General features: G+C 40.6%; 1 protein-coding gene across 5 annotated transcripts; it reads left to right on the top strand.

Moving 5' to 3' along the window:
• The first annotated feature begins 1,382 nt into the window (after positions 1-1,382).
• Positions 1,383-23,013, top strand: LOC110004404 (CD276 antigen homolog). Of its 5 annotated transcripts, none has more exons than XM_065959301.1 (7): positions 2,066-2,358; positions 15,155-15,493; positions 16,006-16,320; positions 17,740-17,874; positions 20,381-20,413; positions 20,493-20,540; positions 21,257-23,013. In XM_065959301.1, exons 1-7 carry the CDS (start codon positions 2,289-2,291, stop codon positions 21,289-21,291), a joined length of 975 nt encoding a protein of 324 aa, XP_065815373.1. In that variant the 5' UTR covers positions 2,066-2,288; the 3' UTR covers positions 21,292-23,013. The 5 variants fall into 5 exon arrangements, 4 of the variants coding, with proteins under 4 accessions (XP_065815373.1, XP_065815379.1, XP_065815378.1 ...); XM_065959306.1 differs by lacking the exon at positions 2,066-2,358 and adding an exon at positions 14,942-15,075; XR_010667008.1 differs by lacking the exons at positions 15,155-15,493; positions 16,006-16,320; positions 17,740-17,874; ... (1 more) ...; positions 20,493-20,540; positions 21,257-23,013 and adding exons at positions 2,431-2,769; positions 3,267-3,581; positions 5,449-5,583; positions 6,213-6,260; positions 6,976-8,248 and having other exon boundaries at positions 1,383-2,358.
• Positions 23,014-24,639: the final 1,626 nt, after the last annotated feature.

Below are 24,639 nucleotides of genomic sequence, written 5' to 3'. Positions count from 1 at the left end.
AAATACATTAAAAAACTACAACAGGCTGTATGGCCGATATACAAATCGACTATATGAAGTATGTTTAATTTCTAAGAACTCAAGGTTATATATATCAATACTGTTTTTTAGATCATTAATATTTCACAACTGATGTCAAGACAATGCTTTAATTTTTTAGAATGAAATAGAAACAATGTCATAGGTGATAATATTGTTGAAAGCAGCGGGTTGACTCTGAGTGTCATCATATAAATCATATACAAGATAGAAAATATGAGACAAAATGTATTAGAAATAACTATAAAATGTTTAATTATATATATATTACAGAATACAATTATATTGTGTCTTGTTGTTAAGTCTTAATCAATTGTTTGTGGCCACCTCCTCCTACATACACATTCATAGGGCCCCATTGTACCAGGTCGCCCTGAAATCCTGGCTAGTTTCCTGTTAGGGGCTGGTGACAGCACAGGGTCAAGTGAAAAGTCAAATAACTTGCTTTTATGTTGAGATAACAGTCTAAAGAAGATACAAATGACATATTTTAATGTTTGATGTCCTTACTTAAAAAATGACAGACTTTGATATACATACCTTTTGAATATTTGTTTCAATTTTCAATTTCCGCCTAAACTACATGTGTGTTTAAGTGTGAAAAATTCAAAAAATGAAACTAGTATTGATAAAAACTTTGCATAATTGTAACTAATAACTATCTGTGAACATCCTGTCCATATTTGGTGAAATTCTGATTCTGATTCCCAGAGATACATGTGATAAGGCTAGAGCTGTCCCTTTTGGAGAAGCCCTAATTTGACCTGTTTTCGTTTTTTGGTAAGATGCATAAAACATCCAAAAAAAGTTATTTTGCAGTAAAATATTTTTATACAACTATCCGTTTCATAAACTAGACATGTTCAAGTTATGAAAAAATATGGTCGTGCTTTGTTCTACCTCGGGTAGGGGTCTCTCAACTTTTAGGGGCCCAAGTTCCTCTACTATAAGGGCCTGATTTAACTAAGCTCCCAAGTAAAGAGTACTAAATTGCGTGTTCACTCCAAAAGTTTGCACGTTTGGTTGGTGGGCGTTTTGCGGGTGATCTACTAAGATTTGCGCGAATGCCTTCAGGTGCCAACCTTGTGGAGGCGGTAATATTTAAGTTAGTTTTTTTGCGTGTTCTACTGGTTTACATCACGGAGCGTTTGGACAGAAAGCAGGATGACTGCAAGCGCAAAATAGGTATTAGTGGGAGAGGCAAATAAACGCACAATACTTTCGAGTTATAGCAGATAAATCTCAATATTACAAAGAATATTTTGGTTATAAGAAAACCTCGGCATTAAACAGGGCCTCTCTTTTCTTCCCTTCATCTTAAGAATGAAGTGTCATACATTGCGCAGGAGGTGTGAGCTGTGTCCTCTTTGGCACGGACGCTCTACACTCGCCGTTGTTGCGCACCGGACAGCTGGCCAGCGCTGTGTCTGATCGGATATAAATGCCCTGGAAAGAGGTATCGAAGACGGGGGTACAAACAGTGGTGAGGTCCCCCAATCCAAGCGTCCTACAGAGTGCTCAGCAGCGGGCTTTAGAGGAAGGAGACGAGCGCATTATGGAGAGGAGCGCACCGGAGGGGGCGAGCTGGGGGAGAGACGCGCGACCCGAGAAAAAGGAAATATAAAAAAAATATAATGTTGGCGAAAAGAGGGAAATAGGAAGACATAAATGTCAATGTTGAAATTCTATACAATGCAGAGGCTGTGAATGTTCAGTTTTGTTTGGCTATATGGCAACAAGGTGTTCCTCTTCCTTAACGATTAGAATATTGAATCAAATTAAAAAATGAATGCATGCCATTTATTTTTCTGTCATTTGAAAGATGTAAACACTGTGATGTTGCGGCCTTCTTGACCTCTGAATTTCCATGCCAAAAATGCATTTTTGTCCTCCTCCTGGTCGTTTTTCTCATCCTCTGCCATTGTCGTTCGGTTGTGTGGAAAATGCTCTCGCGCACTGACTTGCAGCGCACCTGCGCACATAATGCCACCTGCTTCTGCATCCGCACAGTGCAACCTGCGTGTAGTGCCGTAAAGTAATCTCTACCGGCAATCCTTTGTTTGAGAAAGTAACTGTATTCAGAATACACCAATTTAAACTGTAACTAAAACGGAATACAATTACTCTTATTTTGTATTTTAAATACGTAACGCCGTTACATGTAATCCGTTACTTCCCAACCCTGCCGACACCACATGAATGCAGCATAAAGCATTCAATTATTTTACTTTCATTTCAGGTAAAGGAACATGGCCTCCGCTGGTTTTCTGCTCTTAACGCTCGCTGTCCTCAACAGTGCAGGGAGTTCACAGGGTTATGGTAAGATCCTCCGTCATATGGAGTTTGAAATATTTGATTCTTCTTGGTATTCATGTGATTCTTTCTTCACAGCCTTTGTGAAAATTCACTGCAAGACTCAAAACATCGGACAGTATGAGCAGGAGTCACGACTTGACTGTGTAATCCACTACTCGGGAGAGGTAGAAGATCCTGAAATCATGTTGGTAACTTGGAGTAGAGAGGGGTTTGAAGAACCTGTACTTAAATACGACCAAGGAAAACTAACATCGTTGCCTGGATATTCATTTGCTGAACCGTCCTGGAACAACAAGAACGTGAACGTATCCCTGCTCATTAACAAAACTGCTGTTAAGGACGAGGGAGTTTATACATGTTATGTGTTCACAAACAGTGGTTTTAACATCAACCAAACCAGACTGAACGTCACAGGTGAGCTCTAAGATAAAACTTTGTCTCAGCTTTTTGGCACACACACACACACACACACACACACACACACACACACACACACACACACACACACACACACACACACACACATCATTTTGAGGGAATGATTTATCTCTGAAGCAGCCCCTGAGAGCTAATTTTTGTTTCTGTTTGTGTAAACATTTATAAGATTAAAGACAGAAGATGGACTGCAGGAAAGATGTAAAAGTGAGCTAGATGGAATGTAGATTGTGTGGAGAACGGGAGACTTTCCTTCCCCATCAGTCTGGTATTTACCTTCAACAGAGACTGTTCAATGTTTGCTCGGTGTCTTTGCTACTTTCTGTTTCTTTATGACAAATAAGATGTCTGCTGTCATAAAGTACATTTGCTTATCACACATCAAATATCAGTGGTAAAATAATAGTGTGATGATTGATGTCGAGGGTTGAAGTTCAGATTAATAATCATGTTTCATCTCCATGTTCTCCTTCAAGCCAAATACGGAGTGCCAACTATTCAGCCTCAACCTCAGGACATTGATCTGAACACCGACGGTTCCCTGACATGCAAGTCCACCGGCTACCCAAAAGGCAGACTCAGCTGGTTTGATAAAGACAACAAGCCTTGGTTAGAGCAACCCGAGGTGAAGGTGCTGAAGACAGAGAATGGTCTGTTTATCCTCTCAAGCACGCTGAAAATACAGGGAGGATCTGCCTTCTCCAACTACACCTGCAAAGTGTTCAACGCCAGAGGAGACGAAGAGGCGGAGAAATCCTTCACAGTGCAGAACAAACCACCATCGGCCAGAGGTATCCGTTGTCGAGCACCACACATGATACTCGTTTCCTTCTTCACACAACAACCGGTACTTTTTGTCAGATTTCTTTTCGCTACAGTCACATGTTATGTCATGCAAAACATTTTTTTGAAGCAACACCCGACGTCAATGCCGTTACGCAATCAGGTCTTCTTTTAGGATTGCTCAACTAAGAGGAACTTGAACCCAGGGGGCCGTCATAGAGGGAGGAACGCCAGGAGGATTTATCAGAAGTACAATTCAATTCAATTCAAAAAACTTTATTTGTCCCCGGGGGGCAATTCAAAGGCACACAGAGCAGTAAATTAACAACAGTGCAAGTAAACGAAACATTTTAACCTAAATAGAAAGTGTCAATTTAAATAAAACTTAAAGCTTAAACTTAACTTAAAAACACAAAATATAAAAAAGTAGATATAAGTGGACAGTGATCGGACTAACAGATGTAAACAGAACTATATGCAGTAAACGAGAAATAAATATATATATACAGAACTATGTGCAAGTAGGCAAATACTAAATGATAAGTTATTAAGGTACATGGTGAATAATGGAACAGGGTACGATATGGACATAGAATTGATCTGAGGAAATGATTGAGGCCTAGCAATCAAAATCTTGTAACTGAAGACATGAATGATGGTGACTTGTAGGTTCCCTTTTTTTTTTATTTATTCATTCAGGTAGCCGGCCCGGCCTTATCTCACCCGTCAGCACAAACACTGAACAGTCCAAACTTTGCTGTACTCACTAAAGCTGTTTTCACATATGCACTCCAGATGATATCTAGATAATTGCAGGAGGACCGCTACGGAGATTCTCCCGACCTAGCCGTTCACCAGGCACCACGGGGTGGCCAATCAGATTTCAAGGGGGGGCCCACGCCAACCCTTTTTAGACACGCCCCTGTTTGTAGGCGGCTATAGATGTCGAAGATGGAAACTGTGTGAGTCCGATACAAACTCAAAACACAGAATCAGGCTGCCAGAAGCTGAATAAAGACGTTCCTGAAATACGACATATTTCTATAAATCAAGATGTTAAAGAAGGGTGAATATTCAGCGTTATCAAATCGGATTTGCAGGTGTTTGTTTGTTTCTAGAATATGAAGAACCTGGGTGAACCTTAGGGCTTATTTGGCAGCACCCTTGATTTGAACACTAACTGTTATTTTAATTATGAGAGCTGAGTCCAAAGAGCAAAATATCCCCAGGAGTGTTTTGATTATGCAGGGGAAAAGAAAATCTTGGCAGCTCAGACTGAACTTGTAAACATTAAACCACAACAGGGCTGAAGCTTCCTTAAAAAAACAAGTCGGAGCAACTTTTCCTCCCACGTTGCTTCAGTTTTGTTTCCTTCCATCTTGTAAGACATCAATAAGTCTCCAAGTGTGACCCAGTACTTTCTCTAAACCATGGGGGGGTCAAGCTTCTTGATTTCATGAAAGTTTTGATCCATTGTTCATACTCTTTGACGGGAAAACTCATGAACTGGTTCGTTGATATCTGTGCAGTGACCTTAGCCGAGCTGTTACAAGTCCCCACATCTGCTGAATGCAGTAAACGGTCACTTATCATCAGCTGATTAATATCTGTTTTGCAGTTGACAGTCGCGCGTTTGCAACACCAAAATCCCCTCCAGTCGTTGTCTTTACTTTCTACTTTGTCTGGGAGGGCAGATCATTAACTCAGACCCCCCCTCCCCCCCCTAGAGAGAAAGAGATAGTGGATGTTTGCAGCTAAAAGTATCACAGGGGGAATTTCCCACCACTCCAAATATCTTCTTCTATGTTCTATCTTTATATCCATGTGAAGTATTACATCTGTAACTTTTTATTTTCTTCTATTTTATTTATTCAGGGCATGGACAAGGCGCCGAAGGCACCAATGGCTCCAAAGACTCAAACATGATTTTGGACACCATGATAGTGACTTCTGTGTTTGTCGTCGGGTCTCTGATCGTGGGGTTGCTACTTTAAAAAAGACGATCTCAGTGTGAGTACCATTAAATATATATCTGTATATTCAACATGGCAGCCTGAATTCAAAAACTGACCATTGAAAATGCATTCTTGTTTATTTAACATTTAGCCATCTTAACTTTAAATCTCTTGAAATTCAAAATGGTATTAATATATTGAAACCTATGTCATTTTGCACCAGAGGAGGATGTTGGATGCTGTCCTGCATCCTGGACTTTGCAAATGCATTGTTGTAAGACCTTAAAGGGGACATACTGTGTTATGAAAGTCCACTTGTACAGTGTTTTTGAACATATATTTGGGTAACCTGAGTGTCTACTGACCCACAAAATGTGAAATAAACCCATCCAGTCCTTTGTTTGTGGTCTGCATAAGTCTTACAACACAGAGAAAAATGCTCTGTTTCAAATGTGCTCTCCTTGCGATGTCACAGTGGGATTCTGGTAAAATATAAATAAAACCCTCCCCTGATATCTCCACACATGGACTCCACCCCCAGACTAAAACAAAACTTTAGCACAGGTTGGCCATTTTTATTCTCTCTACAGAGGAGTGATGACAAGATGAGTCTCGAGAACGTCTTTGTGTTTAAAGTCACGATTTAATCTTCATTCACACTCTAACATTTCATCTGTTTTTCAGAAGATGATCAGGAAACGGAGGGAGATGTTCAAGAAAGTCTGACTACAGGTAAATATAATTCAAACATTTGAGTTGGATTGTCACTATTTAAACGTCAATATAATTCTAGTAAGAATTAGACGACATTAAAAAAAAAAAGTTTCGATACCTAGCCCCAAGTGCACAATTTTGGTTGAATTTCCATTTTTTATTGCCAAAGATGTACAGGCAAACTCCTGCACATTGTCTGAAATTGCACATAATACATTGGCAGCAATGTGTTTGTGCAATTTAGACAGTCACCACTTCTGCTGTCTGTTTGTTAGACATAAAAAATCATCACATCTTCATGACACATGAGTGTGAATTTGAATGAGCCATTGCAGCTTTGTGTTCAAAATATTAGGGCTTCAACACTTGCCACCTGCCAGAGCCCATTTTTCTCCACAGCCGAGTGAGCTGATGTGAAAACGCAGCAGGATATAATCAGGAGAATTCAGCTCAAGCCAATAGGAGGGGGGGAGTGACGTTTATATACTGTGACTGCTGCACCGTGCATATAGATTTTCAGGCAGATGTGAAAACAGCTTGTGACTGAAGGTCTTTAGTTTTTATTAAAGCTTCAATACTTTTTGATACAATGCATCATTAAGGATTCTCAGATTGTCTTATTTTAAAACAAGTGGCATCAAAAACTGTTGCAAATTCAGTCAACCAAACAAGGTAATAAGTTTGTTACTAACCCTCCCTCTTCCTTTCTTTTTCTCTTCATCTCTCTGTGCAGGAGAAACCAAGACCACTCTTACTGACGACCACTGAAATCAACACTTCTTGTTTGCTTGAGCCCGCATCAGCATTTTAACTTTTCCTAATGCAAACATCCATGTACATAACCAGGTAAAGCTTGTATCACTGTGATTTAACAGAAACTGCAAGCGCTTTGTTCACCTTTAATCTACCAAGTAAACGAGCTCCAATCAAGTTTAAAATGTCAACAAAGACTGATATATCGCTGACAACAGGAGTAAAAGGGGTCCAGGTCAGGCTCTGTTGTCTTAAAGTAACCACATTGGGAACCGTTCCGACACCACGGAGTCTCTGATGTTGATTTATGGAGGACAAAAGTGTATAATGTGATGATTTAGCCCACGCAATAACTGTAGCTTTTGGCAGCTTATCAGCCTCCTTCTTACTCCCTCTTCACGTTCCATGTCTTTAGTGAAGGGTTAGAATCATGCAATACTTTTAATTCGTGTTTGTGTGTGTGTGTGTGTGTGTGTGTGTATGTATTTTAAGGAAATGCAACTATTTCCTGCCAACGTTTCTTTTATTCATATATGTTGTGCTAGGAGGGGTTAGAGGCATAAAAACAGGCGTGCTTGCTGTTGCCATGGTGCTTTCAGACACTCTCTGCCAGTCTGCGCGGGCGCAATCAGGAGAACAAAAAAGTTTGGGAATTTCATTCACTGTGTGAGAGTATGTAGTCATAAGACAAACATTTCAGGAATGCCAGACATCCATCAAACTGGTCGGAGGCAACAGATCAGGCTGTGATAGGCCCTTTTTTTGAGGTTTGGTTTATTTAACTTTTTTCACAACCGAGTTCTCAGAGAAACCGCCTCGCATGCCTTTAAAATCTTGAATTCTGATCGAGCCTGCGTGTCGAGCTCGAGCCAGTCAGACCAAATATTCTCTACTGTACTGAAGACAAGCCAAAAGTGGAAAACAAAACTCCTAATCAATCATAAATGTGAATGATTAACTGTTCTGTAACACACAGTTAATCATTGACCTGTTTGGAGAAAAAGCAGTTTATGAAGTTTATGAGTTTATGAAATCAACGACAAACGTCCTTACACTACTGTCAGTCATTCAGATTCTGTGTGTCGTGAAAATTAGGTTTATATACATGTATGTGTTTGTAAAATGAACTGTATACTCTTTTAATTATTTTTTAATCGTGTTTTTTAGCACTTTAGCACTAGCACCTTGTACAAACTGTGAATTGTGATTGTATGGTAATAAAACAAAGTCTAAATAAAAAAAACATAAAACAACCCTGTGATAAAGTTTCATGTTGTGTGTCATGAAGGATAGCTCTTGTTTAATGAAAATAAAAAATACATTCAGGCAAAAGTGGTGCAGCTGTCGATGTAGTTGTTGATGACGATGTATTAAAGGTCACACATTATCCAAAATACAATTAAACACTAATGTGTCTCTAGTCCGTCTACAAACCACCCCCCAGTTATGAGAAAAGTCCATCCTCTAAGTCTTTTGCCTGCTCCACTTTTCAGAAAATGTGTGCTCAAACAAGCCGTTTTGGATATTTTCCCTTCATGACATCACAAAGGGCAGTAACCCCTCCCCCAGGTGGGTGCTTAAAGCTGTTTGTTTGCACTTACTGACGTCGTTTCGTCCCCTCTAGATCCTCACTTGTCTTGTTCTTACTCCCTGATGTTCGTCAGGGAGCCCCGTGTGAAAACATCTGCACACTCTCTAATATTCTACTTCGCACCGCTCCTCTCTCGGTTGGTGGCATGTTGTCTTGTTTTGGCCCGTTTCCATTTTCATCTTCTTCCCTTATATGTTCATCTGATGACAGAGCAGCTTATCGCCACACAAGATCTGATTTATTCACGACCATTCAAAGCATTCATCACACTTCCTCGTTCTCTTCACTTTCTTTAAAACCGACTCGTAAGCGCACTAAAGCACCAAATGTTCATATGATTGCAGCACTATTTGATCTCTCTGGTTATGGATGTCTCTTAAGCTGTTTTCACACAGGACAGCCTGCCAACTGAAATCCATCTGAGTTGAATATTCAGTGAGTCCGACTCGATAATGCAGGCTTTCCCAACCATGGGGTACCGCATGGAGTCCAAATGGGGTCCCCTGAAATTTCAAATTATTGACCAAAATAAAATATACAAATAATATGCCTTAATTAAGCTACAAGACGGTATCCAGTTCCTTGTAGCACATGCTAAAAACGATCACACTTGCAGTATCTCGGTGTGTCTCATTAATGCGTGATGCGCCCAGCATCAAGCAAAAAGCTCTATGTGTTTTGGATGTCTGTGGTCCCCAGAGCTTTGTGAAGTCAAACTGAGCTCACAATCCATTAAAGGTTGGGAACCACGGCATATAATGACAGATTCTGCCTTTATATTAATGCTGTGGTTAATTGGACGTATTCAAAGTATCAATAAACGAGTAGACAAGAACACACTGCCACGAATAAAGCAGCTTCATGATGTGCACATGGATCCTCGGTTGTCACTGGCCGGGTAATATGAATAAATGTGAGCTAAGATGAGCTGGGATCTTTTTAACTAAAAATTCCAAAAAATCAGGATATGGCTGAATTTGTTTGTTTTTCATATCAGCATTAAATACCTTCCTCATCATATCATATCAGTATCACTTTCCTCCAGCTCAAACTTCAATAAGTCAAGATTCAATTCCAGTAAATCATTATAGACTGGAATGCTGCCATCAACTGGACAAACAGCAACACAACAGGTTGATGATCATAACAGAGCTCACTATATGATGCTGTTTTTTAGTAGAGCATTTTTTTATTTACTATTTGTTTTAAACAGACAAAAGTCATTTCAATGGAAACCTGAGCTGTAGTTTCCACGTTTCAAGGACAATATGAGCATGTAAACAATAAGGTTCCTTTTCCAGTTTGCCATAATCCAAATAAATCACTTTGCTGTTGACTTAAATCATTCCCACAAGGGTCAACAGAATATCAAGTTTAAAATCTGCTCTAGATATCTCCAACAGTTACTGTTTCCGTTTGGTTTGTTGGTTCTGCCTGCATCTAAATCCAGCCTGCAGAACAAGTGAGATAAGCTCCTGTTGTGGTGAACAGAGAAAGAAGAATGCTTCCATAAATAGAACTGATCCAGATCAGCTCTGTTGAAATAAAGTCCACTTTCTGACAAAGAGTACTGCCGTGCAGACAACACAAGTTTTCAAAGTATTACCCGTAGCATAAACAACATTCATTCATTTCTGTTGTTGTTGCTGCTACTCTGTTTGTCTCTGTCTGTCTTTTTCTTTCCATCTGTCTGTCTATCTCACTTTACAAGCCCAACACCATTGTGACAGATGGCCCCTCAACCAAGCAGAAACCTCTGGTGTCGAAAAATGTGGGAAAAAAAAGTGTCCACTAGAGGCTGGCTGCAGAAGCACCAGAAGTCACACACACACACCCATTTTAAAAACGCTACAGTATAAATAAACACGTTTTCAACCTGGTTTAAATAACTAAATAGGTCTGGTTAGCTCATGTCTCGATCGGCACACACTGTAAGAGGGGTGATTTTTTTTAACAACTCAGCTGTTTTGATTTTATGAAGGATAAGTGTTATTCAAAATAAGGAGCGTAGCTGACCTAAATGACAAGCGGACACGGTGCAACGGTTTGTCAGGAGGCTTAAAATCTGCCTCAGCTCGTTAGGTTGAATGAAAGTTAGGCTGAGACGTGATTTCCAGCATGGAGACCGCCATCAGTGGGATTCCAGCGCCCCCTGCAGGAACAGATGGGTAAAATCACTCAGGCTTCATATATTCATATTTACAGTGTACGAGTTCAACATGAGTCTGGTCCTTTTTGAGGTTTCTGTCTGTTTTCTTGCCACTATAACTTTGCTAAATGTTGCTTAGCGCTCCTACACGTTGCTTTGCAGGATGCACGCCGGAGCTGTTGGAGCCTTGCTCAAGGGCAGTACTCGGGTAGTGACCTGGCACCTCTCCAGCTTCCATATTTTGGTCTTCACCAGGACTTGAACCAGCGACCCTTCAGGTTCCCAAACCAAGTCTCCACAGACTGAGCTACTGCCGCCCCAAAGAGTTTTGGAGTGGCGGCTGCTGCGGGAGCCTCCCTCAGTAATTTTTTGACTTTTTTAAATTATTTTTTGTGACTCATAAAAATCCCATCACTTTGACTTTAAGGTGTTTTATGTGCTTTATTGGGTCCATTTGTAGGTTGTTGTTGTTGGCCCCTTAGGTCTTAGTTGACACAGCAGACAGCCAGCAGCCTCCTTCTGTCAATCTTTGATAGCTTTGATTTTGAGTTTAACCACAATGCATCCTTCTTGTCATGAATAAAGAACGCTTTGAAGACCAAAGCTCTTCTTTTGTTTTGTTGCTGTTTTGTGCCCCATGTGGCCACTTGAAGAAGTGCAGTTGTTTTGCACTTCCTGTTAGCTTCACTGTTAGCTTGTTAGGTTACTGCTTGATATGTTGTCATAATTGTTTCAAAGAAAACCTGTCAAGCATGTGCATGTTTTCATGAAGTGTTTTTCTGTAAAACATGAAGTGTGCAATGCACAAGCATTCACACTAATACAAATATTTATAAAATACATAGATGATATTTATGTGTCCTCATGAGGCACAAAGCTGGAATCAACAGGAGAGGAGTGAGAGCAGGTGAGGGCTAGAGTCTGTTGAAAGTATTTGAGGACACCTGGTGGACAGCTCGGGCATGGCAGGTTATAGGAAGGAGGAGGAGATTAATTAGGGGCCCTAGGAGAAGGGAGCAGTCTGTTTTCAGAAAGGTGCTTGGAGCTCTGAAGAATATGCTTAAAATCACAGCAACGCTGTAATTCTATATCCTTTATTTTCCTCCTTTACAATGGAAGCCTCAGAGCTTCAGTTCAGACGATTACCAGAAGAGGGCAGCATTGGAGGACAACATACACTCTCTTGCAGGAAGTGCAGATGGATGGATAGCACTTGTGCAGAATCTTCAAAGACACTTCTGGACCCTTAATTGACACAAAATATGTGTCTATGTTTTACCATCATCACCTATCATATGTTTGTGTTTGCCTGACAGCTGTGTGCTGATAAATAAATGCCATGAACCTGAGAGAAGTTGTCGCGTGATCTCTACTGTCTGCTGAGATAGAACCAGAAGAAGGGGGTTACAGTAGTGCAGTGACCAATTTTAACAAACCCAATATTGTTTAGAAAAGTCACTTGAGGGATGAATGTGGAAGCTTTCTGACGCGTGCTTAGCTCAAAGAAATGAACACAGTCCATTGATGATTTGATTTGGATATTTCAATCCATTTCTTTTTAAACACTTCTTATCAAATAAAGGAAAATAAGACGAACCACTGTCTATAAATAAAACAAACAAATCCGCGTTGGATGCGTTTAACTCCGACAGGCTGACACGGTAAAAAAAAAAACTGTTTGCCTCCATTCAATCACCTGTCCCACCTCACCTGGAGCCTTGCCTTAACCACAGCATCCGCCCAGGCTACACATAGTGCCCAGTAGAGGGCCAACACACACAAGCACAAGGAAAATAGCATCACACAAAACAAACACCTCATTTGGCTCCAACAAGTAGCATGAGTGCAAGATCATTTATTGTGATTGGTTGTACATTGTCGAAGGTCTATGATGCTCCAACCTTACCTGGCCAATTTTACCTGACTTCACCCTATATGATGAAACAGCACATCTTCTCTTTTTCAGATTACACTAAGCTGCTGTCGCCTTTTCTCCCTGCTCCTCTAGAAGTGGACTTTCTCCCGCAGAGCTCGAAAAAACTGCCAAATGCTTTATTGACTGCGGTCAAACCAGCCGCTCCTCGAGTTTACATGGTGAAGTGAGCCGCCCCTAAATTTGAAGTGCCCACGTATTCTGATCTTTATGGTAAATGCTCCGGACTGCAGAGCGAGCAGGAGGAACAGACAGGGAGAGCGATGACGTCAAGTGCTAAATGTGTAGTCTTAAACTGACTATGAGATACACGTGTATGAAACGGGAGCAAACAAAATACTGTTCAGGGAATAGCTCTGGAGGTCGGAGAAGTTAGTTTGGGAATAATATTGCGAGTCTGCGGTAACTTCCGTTTTTCAAAATAAGGTGTTTCCCTGGGAAAAAAATATAAAAAAATATGTTCTTCCATAAGTACACCATGATTCTGATATGGTTGGACTTAGTACTTCTTAGACTACATGCACAGGTACTATGAAGTACTTTTACTCTGTGCTTTTTGAGAAATCCACTGTCAAGCTCCCTTACACAGCACAGCTCTCTGCAGTGTTTTGAATGTGACAGTACCAATTTGATTCGCTCTTTCACAGCTACATGTTGCACTTTTAATATTTTGCAATAAACACACATACAAGCATTTTTCAAATATTAATAATCTTTCACGAATAAAAAATCACTATTGACTTTTTTTACATTTATTATAAACATTAACATTTTCGTAGAACATACATGTGAAATTACAAAGACTCTGAACACCAACAACTACATCTATCTAACAGTTGGGATTGCAATAAAATCCAACTCCTTATAATGTAATTGTATTATCTACTCAACAGCTGAGCTCCTCTCTCTCATGAGAAGACTTAATTCTAATACCATTATTGAGCATGTGCATTTATTTTTTAATTTGTGGGGGGAATGATGAAGAAGAGGTTGATTTTTGAAAGAGTACAATCTCTGGTAACACATGACAGCTTCTTTTTCTTGATTTTGTAAAAATCCTTGTAATTTCAAGCATTTTTTTTCCTTATGTGCCATAAACTTGCTTACTTTCTATATCTTTGAATTATTTAAAAATATTTTGATAAAGTATCAAGGGGTTGAGGCTGGACTGAATTTCATTGTGTAGTGATCTGCAATGACAATAAAGGATCCATCCATCTATAACTAACAAAGACCTTGGCCCTCCAAATCCTTCATGAATACTGAACGAGAGGTCTCGTCCTTAACTATTCGAAAATAAATTATTTTAGAATAGCAGAATTTAATGTGTTTGACTCTTTTGAGCATGTGTATTTTAAATGGTGTGATTTTTTTTATGACATTGCTTATGTTTATGATACTCTAGCTGCATTGTTGTGTTAGTATGCTAATGGTAGTACACAGTAAAAGTACTTCATAGTACCTGTGCATGTAGTCTAAGAAGTACTAAGTCCAACCATATCAGAATCATGGTGTACTTATGTAAGAACATATATATAATTATTGTTTTCTTCAGGAAAACTGTTTTTTTTTAAAATTGTGAACACCTTATTTTTGAAAAACGGAAGTTACCGCAGACTCGCAGAATTATTCCCAAACTAACTTCTCCGACCTCCAGAGCTATTCCCTGAACAGTATTCTGTTTCCTCCCGTTTCATACACGTGTATCTCATAGTCAGTTTAAGACTACACATTTAGCACTTGACGTCATCGCTCTCCCTGTCTGTTCCTCCTGCTCGCTCTGCAGTCCGGAGCATTTACCGTAAAGATCAGAATACGTGGGCACTTCAAATTTAGGGGCGGCTCACTTCACCGTGTAAACTCGAGGAGCGGCTGGCTTCACCGCAGTCTATATTGAATCCATTTAATGCTGCATTCAAGTGCTGCTCGGGTGGTCCAAGTTTCCGAGTTGGAAAGTCGTTCTTCCGACTTCAGTGTGTTCACTTTGATTTCAGTTTGGAAAGTTGTAACAACAGCAAAAAACAGCGTTGATGCTACGAAGAAGATCAGTGAAATGTAACTGTTAAAAGTGATATCTGAGCAAAAAGTGGATGTACAATACGTTAATTAGCTTAATAAAAAGTTTGTTAACATTAACAAAATCATATTTTGCCCCTCATGTGGTGACGATTCTGACGTCAAGTCGGACACCTAATTCTTTTCCGAATTTCCGAGTTGTTGTTCCAACTTGAGTTGGTGTTCATGTGCATTTTACCACTCGGAAACTCGTTTTTCCGATGTTTCCAACACCACATGAATGCAGCATAAAGCAGTCATTTATTTTACTTTCATTTCAGGTAAAGGAACATGGCCTCCGCTGGTTTTCTGCTCTTAACGCTCGCTGTCCTCAACAGCGCAAGTTCACAGAGTAAGTTTAAGTTCCTCTGTCATATCGGAGTTTGAAATATTTGATTCTTCTTGGTATTCATGTGATTCTTTCTTCACAGCCTTTGTGAAAATTCACTGCAAGACTCAAAACATCGGACAGTATGAGCAGGAGTCACGACTTGACTGTGTAATCCACTACTCAAAAGAGGTAGAAGATCCTGAAATCGTGGTGGTAACTTGGAGTAGAGAGGGGGTTGAAGAACCCGTACTTAAATACGAAAATGGAAAACTAACATCGTTGCCTGGATATTCATTTGCTGAACCGTCCTGGAACAACAAGAACACGGACGTATCCCTGCTCATTCACAAAACTGCTGTTAAGGACGAGGGAGTTTATACATGTTATGTGACCACAGACAGTGGTTATAACAAGAACCAAACCAGACTGAGCGTCACAGGTGAGCTCTAAGATAAAACTTTGCATCAGCTTCTTTGGCACACACACACACACACACACACACACACACACACACACACACACACACACACACACACACATGCACGCACGCACGCACACACACAGATCATTTTGAGGGAATGATTAATCTCTGAAGCAGCCCCTGAGAGCTCATTTTTCTGTCTGTTTGTGTAAACATTTATAAGATTAAAGACAGAAGATGGACTGCAGGAAAGATGTAAAAGTGAGCTAGATGGAATGTAGATTGTGTGGAGAACGGGAGACTTTCCTTCCCCATCAGGCTGGTATTTACCTTCAACAGAGACTGTTCAATGTTTGCTCGGTGTCTTTGCTACTTTCTGTTTCTTTATGACATATAAGATGTCTGCTGTCATAAAGTACATTTGCTTATCACACATCAAATATCAGTGGTAAAATAATAGTGTGATGATTGATGTCGAGGGTTGAAGTTCAGATTAATAATCATGTTTCATCTCCATGTTCTCCTTCAAGCCAAATACGGAGTGCCAACTATTCAGCCTCAACCTCAGGACATTGATCTGAACACCGACGGTTCCCTGACATGCAAGTCCACCGGCTACCCAAAAGGCCGACTCAGCTGGTTTGATAAAGACAACAAGCCTTGGTTAGACCAACCCGAGGTGGAGGTGCTGAAGACAGAGAATGGTCTGTTTATCCTCTCAAGCACGCTGAAAATACAGCGAGGATCTGCCTTCTCCCAGTACACCTGCAAAGTGTTCAACGCCAGAGGAGACGAAGAGGCAGAGAAATCTTTCACAGTGCAGGACAAACCACCATCGGCCAGAGGTATCCGTTGTCGAGCACCACACATGATACTCGTTTCCTTCTTCACACAACAACTGGTACTTTTTGTCAGATTTCTTTTAGCTACAGTCACATGTTATGTCATTCAAAACATTTTTTTGAAGCAACGCCCGACGTCAATGCCGTTACGCAATCAGGTCTTCTTTTAGGATTGCTCAACTAAGAGGAACTTGAACCCAGGGGGCCGTCATAGAGGGAGGAACGCCAGGAGGATTTATCAGAAGTACGATATGGACATAGAATTGATCTGAGGAAATGATTGAGGCCTAGCAATCAAAATCTTGTAACTGAAGACATGAATGATGGTGACTTGTAGGTTCCCTTTTTTTGATTTATTCATTCAGGTAGCCGGCCCGGCCTTATCTCACCCGTCAGCACAAACACTGAACAGTCCGGACTTTGCTGTACTCACTAAAGCTGTTTTCACATATGCACTCCGGATAATATCTAGATAATTGCAGGAGGACCGCTCCGGAGATTCTCCCGACCTAGCCGTTCACCAGGCACCACGGGGTGGCCAATCAGATTTCAAGGGGGGGCCCACGCCAACCCTTTTTAGACACGCCCCTGTTTGTAGGCGACTATAGATGTCGAAGATGGAAACTGTGTGAGTCCGATACAAACTCAAAACACAGAATCAGGCTGCCAGAAGCTGAATAAAGACGTTCCTGAAATGCGACATATTTCTATAAATCAAGATGTTAAAGAAGGGTGAATATTCAGCGTTATCAAATCGGATTTGCAGGTGTTTGTTTGTTTCTAGAATATGAAGAACCTGGGTGAACCTTAGGGCTTATTTGGCAGCACCCTTGATTTGAACACTAACTGTTATTTTAACCATGAGAGCTGAGTCCAAAGAGCAAAATATCCCCAGGAGTGTTTTGATTATGCAGGGGAAAAGAAAATCTTGGCAGCTCAGACTGAACTTGTAAACATTAAACCACAACAAGGCTGAAGCTTCCTTAAAAAAACAAGTCGGAGCAACTTTCCCTCCCACGTTGCTTCAGTTTTGTTTCCTTCCATCTTGTAAGACATCAATAAGTCTCCAAGTTTGACCCAGTACTTTCTCTAAACCATGGGGGGGTCAAGCTTCTTGATTTCATGAAAGTTTTGATCCATTGTTCATACTCTTTGACGGGAAAACTCATGAACTGGTTTGTTGATATCTGTGCAGTGACCTTAGCCGAGCTGTTACAAGTCCCCACATCTGCTGAATGCAGTAAACGGTCACTTATCATCAGCTGATTAATATCTGTTTTAGAGAAAGTGAATGTTTGCAGCTAAAAGTATCACAGGGGGAATTTCCCACCACTCCAAATATCTTCTTCTATGTTCTATCTTTATATCCATGTGAAGTATTACATCTGTAACTTTTTATTTTCTTCTATTTGATTTATTCAGGGCTGGAACAAGGCGCCAAAGACACCAAAGACTCAAACAGGATTTTGGCCACCAAGATAGTGGCTCCTGTGTTGGTCGTCGGGTCTCTGATCGTGGGGTTGCTACTGTTGCTACTTTACAATAGACGATCTCAGCGTGAGTACCATTAAATATATATCTGTATATTTAACATGGCAGTTTCAAAAACTGACCATTGAAAATGCATTCTTGTTTATTTAACATTTAGCCATCTTAACTTTAAATCTCTTGAAATTCAAAATGGTATTAATATATTGAAACCTATGTCATTTTGCACCAGAGGAGGATGTTGGATGCTGTCCTGCATCCTGGACTTTGCAAATGCATTGTTGTAAGACCTTAAAGGGGACATACTGTGTTATGAAAAGTCCACTTGTACAGTGTTTTTGAACATATATTTGGGTAACCTGAGTGTCTACTGACCCACAAAATGTGAAATAAACCCATCCAGTCCTTTGTTTGTGGTCTGCATAAGTCTTACAACACAGAGAAAAATGCTCTGTTTCAAATGTGCTCTCCTTGTGATGTCACAGTGGGATTCTGGTAAAAAAATAAATAAAACCCTCCCCTAATATCTCCACACATGGACTCCACCCCCAGACTAAAACAAAACTTTAGCACAGGTTGGCCATTTTTATTCTCTCGACAGAGGTGTGATGTCTACGGGGAAAACTCAGCGGGGGCTCATTACATTTAAAGAGACACACACACCAAAACGGAGCGTTCTGAGAGAGCTGGTTTAGACAGGGTCACAAACCTCCTCTGGTGCTTGATTCATGTTATATTTTGACCAAAGCACAGCACAGATGTTTCATTTAGACCACAGGGGACTGTTTGAAAAGGTGGAGGGGGGGGATAATATGACCTCTTTAAAGTACCAGTATCATGCACGAAACGGATCAATCACACTACTAGTCAAAGCGAACTGGCCTTTGTGGTCAAACGTGATTGCCTAGTGTGAGTGTGCCCTTTGTTTCCTGTCAGAGCCAAAAGGAAATAAATACTCCTGACAATGGATAACACGGGGACTTTTAAAGGTGGACAAACCTGATCAGCACTTGGCATGCAGCCACGTTATGCACGCTGGGAAAGTACGCTCTCCTTTGTTGTCGGGTTGGGTTCATTAGTGTATTTACTATAAATGTGACGTTTGTTTTTAACAGTAGAGTGAGGACATGAGCTTTGTTTTAAAAAAAACGGCGGTCAACTGAAGTAGATGTTTGCAGTGAGGGAGCGTTCACTTTTATTTTTCCTTCTGTGTTCCATTTCTTGATGCACAAAATGGATCACTCACACTTCTAGTCAAAGCGAACTGGCCTTTGTGGTCAAACGTGCTTGCCTAGTGTGAGTGTGCCCTTAGTTTCCTGTCAGAGCCAAAAGGAAATAAATACTCCTGACAATGGATAACACGAGAACTTTTGAAGGTGTCAGACACTAATTTGTGTCCCGAGATTGTCTACAAACCCCCCAATTAAGAGAAAAGTCAATCCACTTTTCAGAAAATGTGTGCTCAAACAGGCCGTTTGTAGATTTTCCCGTCATGACATCACAAAGGGCAGTAGCCCCTCCCCCAGGTGGGTGACACTCCCACAGCTAGGTGTTTGTTCTGCCCTCTGAGTCTGCCTTCTCACCACAAACAATAGGACATGGAGCGAGAAAGCCCGAGCCACCCAAGCCCTTCCAGAGAGGGGGCGTGGTCAAACACAGCTCATTTACATATTTAAAGGTACATACACAGAAACAGCCTGTTCTGAGCAGGGCTGAAATAGAGGGGTTTATAGGCATGATCAAATACAGGATCAGAGTGGATTTAGAACATGAAACTTCACAGACATGTTTTGAGGAGCTCTGAGACTTATTTAAACTGGTTGAAGAGGAGGAGGATATGTCACCTTTAAAACCCGCCTCAGCTCCAGCTCTCAGTTTGATCAGAGTGGACTTAGAACAAGAACATCACAACTTTCACCGTCGTCTTCCTTAGTGTAGCTAGTAGGAGTGTAAACCCACACAAAGCAAAAACAGAAAGCTGTAGAGAAGCTGCACGTTGTGGACTTGGCTGAACACAAGAGAAATCATTACGCAGGTAGACATTTTAAACCTCTTAAATCAGACTGTGTCTTTAATACCAGTGTGACTTATATTCCTGATTGCACAGTACTTTAAACACGTTCCACATAGCCCTACTGCCAGGCTTCCATTTCACCGTCATGGGCGGATGCAAACTGCACCTTGACCTGTTTGAAGAGTCTAACAACCTGAGGCAGTTTGAGTTTGAGGTTTTTTTTAATTTAATTCAACGAGGCGATGTGGGGCCTCCTGGGCTACATCTTTTGAAACATCATGTAACCAAATAACTCACCACAAACAGGTTTCACATGTCATTCCGAGGCCTGTCCATGCATGTCCTCCTGCCGTGTTTTCAACTGTTGATAACTTCTGTCACATAACAACTTACATGTACAACCATCGGTGTTCTAACTGGGCTCCAGGTGTTTGATGGGCTCCCTTTAATGTCTGATTTATGAGTTGTTCCGCAGTGTAGGGTGATGTCAATAAATTTACATGGTGTTGTTTTTACAGCCCATTTTCCTCCTCCATAATTATATATTGGTTTTTTTTCCAGGTGACCATCAAGTCGTGATACACATGGAGGAAGGTGAGTCTCGAGAATGTCTTTGTGTTTAAAGTCACGATTTAATCTTCATTCACACTCTGACATTTCATCTGTTTTTCAGGAGATGATCAGGAAACGGAGGGAGATGTTCAAGAAAGTCTGACTACAGGTAAATATAATTCAAACATTTGAGTTGGATTGTCACTATTTAAACGTCAATATAATTCTAGTAAGAATTAGACGACATTAAAAAAAAACAGTTTCGATACCTAGTCCCAAGTGCACAATTATGGTTGAATTTCCATTTTTTATTGCCAAAAATGTACAGGCAAACTCCTGCACATTGTCTGAAATTGCACATAATACATTGGCAGCAATGTGTTTGTGCAATTTAGACAGTCACCACTTCTGCTGCCTGTTTGTTAGACATAAAAAACCATCACATCTTCATGACACACGAGTGTGAATTTGAATGAGCCATTGCAGCTTTGTGTTCAAAATATTAGGGCTTCAACACTTGCCACCTGCCAGAGCCCATTTTTCTCCACAGCCGAGTGAGCTGATGTGAAAACGCAGCAGGATATAATCAGGAGAATTCAGCTCAAGCCAATAGGAGGGGGGGAGTGACGTTTATATACTGTGACTGCTGCACCGTGCATATAGATTTTCAGGCAGATGTGAAAACAGCTTGTGACTGAAGGTCTTTAGTTTTTATTAAAGCTTCAATACTTTCTGATACAATGCATCATTAAGGATTCTCAGATTGTCTTATTTTAAAACAAGTGGCATCCAAAAACTGTTGCAAATTCAAACAACCAAACAAGGTAATAAGTTTGTTACTAACCCTCCCTCTTCCTTTCTTTTTCTCTTCCTCTCTCTGTGCAGGAGAAACCAAGACCACTCTCACAGACAACCACTGAACTCAACACTTCTTGTTTGCTTGAGCCTGCGTCAGCATTTTAACTTTTCCTAATGCAAACATCCATGTACATAACCAGGTAAAGCTTGTATCACTGTGATTTAAAAGAAACTGTAAGCGCTTTGTTCACCTTTAATCTACCAAGTAAACAAGCTCCAATCAAGTTTAAAATGTCAACAAAGACTCATATATCGCTGACAACAGGAGTAAAAGGGGTCCAGGTCAGGCTCTGTTGTCTTAAAGTAACCACATTGGGAACCGTTCCGACACCACGGAGTCTCTGATGTTGATTTATGGAGGACAAACGTGTATAATGTGATGATTTAGCCCACGCAGTAACTGTAGCTTTTGGCAGCTTATCAGCCTCCTTCTTACTCCCTCTTCACATTCCATGTCTTTAGTGAAGGGTTAGTTAGCCTGTCTTTCCCCACTCTCTCTCCATCTCCCTCCCTGATTTCTGACTGTCCTCTCTGTAAATAATAAAACCCCCAAAGCAGACTGAGTCTCCTCTTCAGCCATCACTGAATCAAAGACTGTGTGGGGATTCACCTGAGCATCAACTTTCAAAAGTCCAGAGCGGACAAAATAAAGGTTGAAGAGGGGGGGCAGCTGCTTGAGCAACAATAAAAGTCTATGGAGCAGAAAGGGAGGAATATGCAGCTTTAAATGCAGCGTTTTACTTTTTTACTTTTACTTTACTTTTTTTTGTTTTTCATCTTATCATAGGATTTGCAGAAAAATGGATTAAATACAGAATAAGTTTATCCTGCCAAGATGCTCGTTAGGAACATTTTTTATGATTTAAGTGCTCTGTACTGTGGTATGAATGTTGTGCAAGGATGTCAGCTCACACTGTAAGTGCTCACACTCAACGGTCTGATTATAAATCACCACCTGTGTGCTCACACTGTGTCTCATATGCACGGCTCAAACACAAAACGCTGTGTTCCCCGGCAGCTGGAGGTCGGCAGCTATTTCCTGCCAACGTTTCTTTTATTCATATATGTTGTGCCAGGAGGGGTTAGAGGCATAAAAACAGGCGTGCCTGCTGTTGCCATGGTGCTTTCAGACACTCTCTGCCAGTCTGCGCAGGCGCAATCAGGAGAACAAAAAAGTTTGGGAATTTCATTCACTGTGTTAGAGTATGTAGTCATAAGACAAACATTTCAGGAATGCCAGACATCCATCAAACTGGTCGGAGGCAACAGAGCAGGCTGTGATAGGCCCTTTTGTGAGGTTTGGTTTATTTAACTTTTTTCACAACCGAGTTCTCAGAGAAACCGCCTCGCATGCCTTTAAAATCTTGAATTCTGATCGAGCCTGCATGTCAAGCTCGAGCCTGTCAAACCAAATATTCTCTACTGTACTGAAGACAAGCCAAAAGTGGAAAACAAAACTCCTTATCAACATCCATATATGTGAATGATTAACTGTTCTGTAACACACAGTTAATCATTGACCTGGTTGGAGAAAAAGCAGTGCCACAATAAATGTAACATAGATGAGTTTATGAAATCAACGACAAACGTCCTTACACTACTGTCAGTCATTCAGATTCTGTGTGTCGTGAACATTAGGTTTATATACATGTATGTGTTTGTAAAATGAACTGTATACTCTTAATTATTTCTTTATCGTGTTTTTTAGCACTAGCACCTTGTACAAACTGAATTATGATTGTATGGTAATAAAACAAAGTCTAAATAAAAAAAACATGAAACAACCCTGTGATAAAGTTTCATGTTGTGTGTCATGAAGGATAGCTCTTGTTTAATGAAAATAAAAAATACATTCAGGCAGAAGTGGTGCAGCTGTTGATGTAGTTGTTGATGACGATGTATTAAAGGTCACACATTATCCAAAATACAATTAAACACTAATGTGTCTCTAGGCCGTCTACAAACCACCCCCCAGTTATGAGAAAAGTCCATCCTCTAAGTCTTTTGCCTGCTCCACTTTTAAGAAAATGTGTGCTCAAACAGGCCGTTTGGAGATTTTCCCTTCATGACATCACAAAGGGCAGTAACCCCTCCCCCAGGTGGGTGCTTAAAGCTGTTTGTTTGCACTTACTGACGTCGTTTCCTCCCCTCTAGATCCTCACTTGTCTTGTTCTTACTCCCTGATGTTCGTCAGGGAGCCCCGTGTGAAAACATCTGCACACTCTCTGATATTCTACTTCGCACCGCTCCTCTCTCGGTTGGTGGCATGTTGTCTTGTTTTGGCCCGTTTCCATTTTCATCTTCTTCCCTTATATGTTCATCTGATGACAGAGCAACTTATCGCCACACAAGATCTGATTTATTCACGACCATTTAAAGCATTCATCACACTTCCTCGTTCTCTTCACTTTCTTTAAAACCGACTCGTAAGCGCACTAAAGCACCAAATGTTCATGTGATTGCAGCACTATTTGCTCTCTCTGGTTATGGATGTCTCTTAAGCTGTTTTCACACAGGACAGCCTGCCAACTGAAATCCATCTGAGTTGAATATTCAGTGAGTCCGACTCGATAATGCAGGCTTTCCCAACCTTGGGGTACCGCATGGAGTCCAAATGGGGTCCCCTGAAATTTTAAATTATTGACCAAAATAAAATATATAAATAATATGCCTTAATTAAGCTACAAGACGGTATCCAGTTCCTTGTAGCACATGCTAAAAACGATCACACTTGCAGTATCTCGGTGTGTCTCATTAATGCGTGATGCGCCCAGCATCAAGCAAAAAGCTCTATGTGTTTTGGATGTCTGTGGTCCCCAGAGCTTTGTGAAGTCAAACTGAGCTCACAATCCATTAAAGGTTGGGAACCACAGCATATAATGACAGATTCTGCCTTTATATTAATGCTGTGGTTAATTGGACGTATTCAAAGTATCAATAAACGAGTAGACAAGAACACACTGCCACGAATAAAGCAGCTTCATGATGTGCACATGGATCCTTGGTTGTCACTGGCCGGGTAATATGAATAAATGTGAGCTAAGATGAGCTGGGATCTTTTTAACTAAAAATTCCAAAAAAATTTGTTTGTTTTTCCTATCAGCATTAAATACCTTCCTCATCATATCATATCAGTATCACTTTCCTCCAGATCAAACTTCAATAAGTCAAGATTCAATTCCAGTAAATCATTATAGACTGGAATGCTGCCATCAACTGGACAAACAGCAACACAACAGGTTGATGATCATAACAGAGCTCACTATATGATGCTGTTTTTTAGTAGAGCATTTTTTTATTTACCATTTGTTTTAAACAGACAAAAGTCATTTCAATGGAAACCTGAGCTGTAGTTTCCACATTTCAAGGACAATATGAGCATGTAGTATTACCCGTAGCATAAACAACAT

This window comes from Labrus bergylta, chromosome 1 (assembly GCF_963930695.1).
Source record: "Labrus bergylta chromosome 1, fLabBer1.1, whole genome shotgun sequence".
Taxonomy (NCBI): domain Eukaryota; kingdom Metazoa; phylum Chordata; class Actinopteri; order Labriformes; family Labridae; genus Labrus; species Labrus bergylta.
This window is presented reverse-complemented; position numbering and strand designations above follow the sequence as displayed.

Excerpts from the sequence above, each read along its gene's own strand:
- LOC110004404 (XM_065959301.1), top strand. The coding sequence starts at position 2,289 with ATGGCCTCCGCTGGTTTTCTGCTCTTAACGCTCGCTGTCCTCAACAGT. Across the intron at positions 16,321-17,739 it reads CAAACCACCATCGGCCAGAG|GGCTGGAACAAGGCGCCAAA; the intron begins GTATCCGTTGTC and ends TGATTTATTCAG. Across the intron at positions 20,541-21,256 it reads TCAAGAAAGTCTGACTACAG|GAGAAACCAAGACCACTCTC; the intron begins GTAAATATAATT and ends CTCTCTGTGCAG.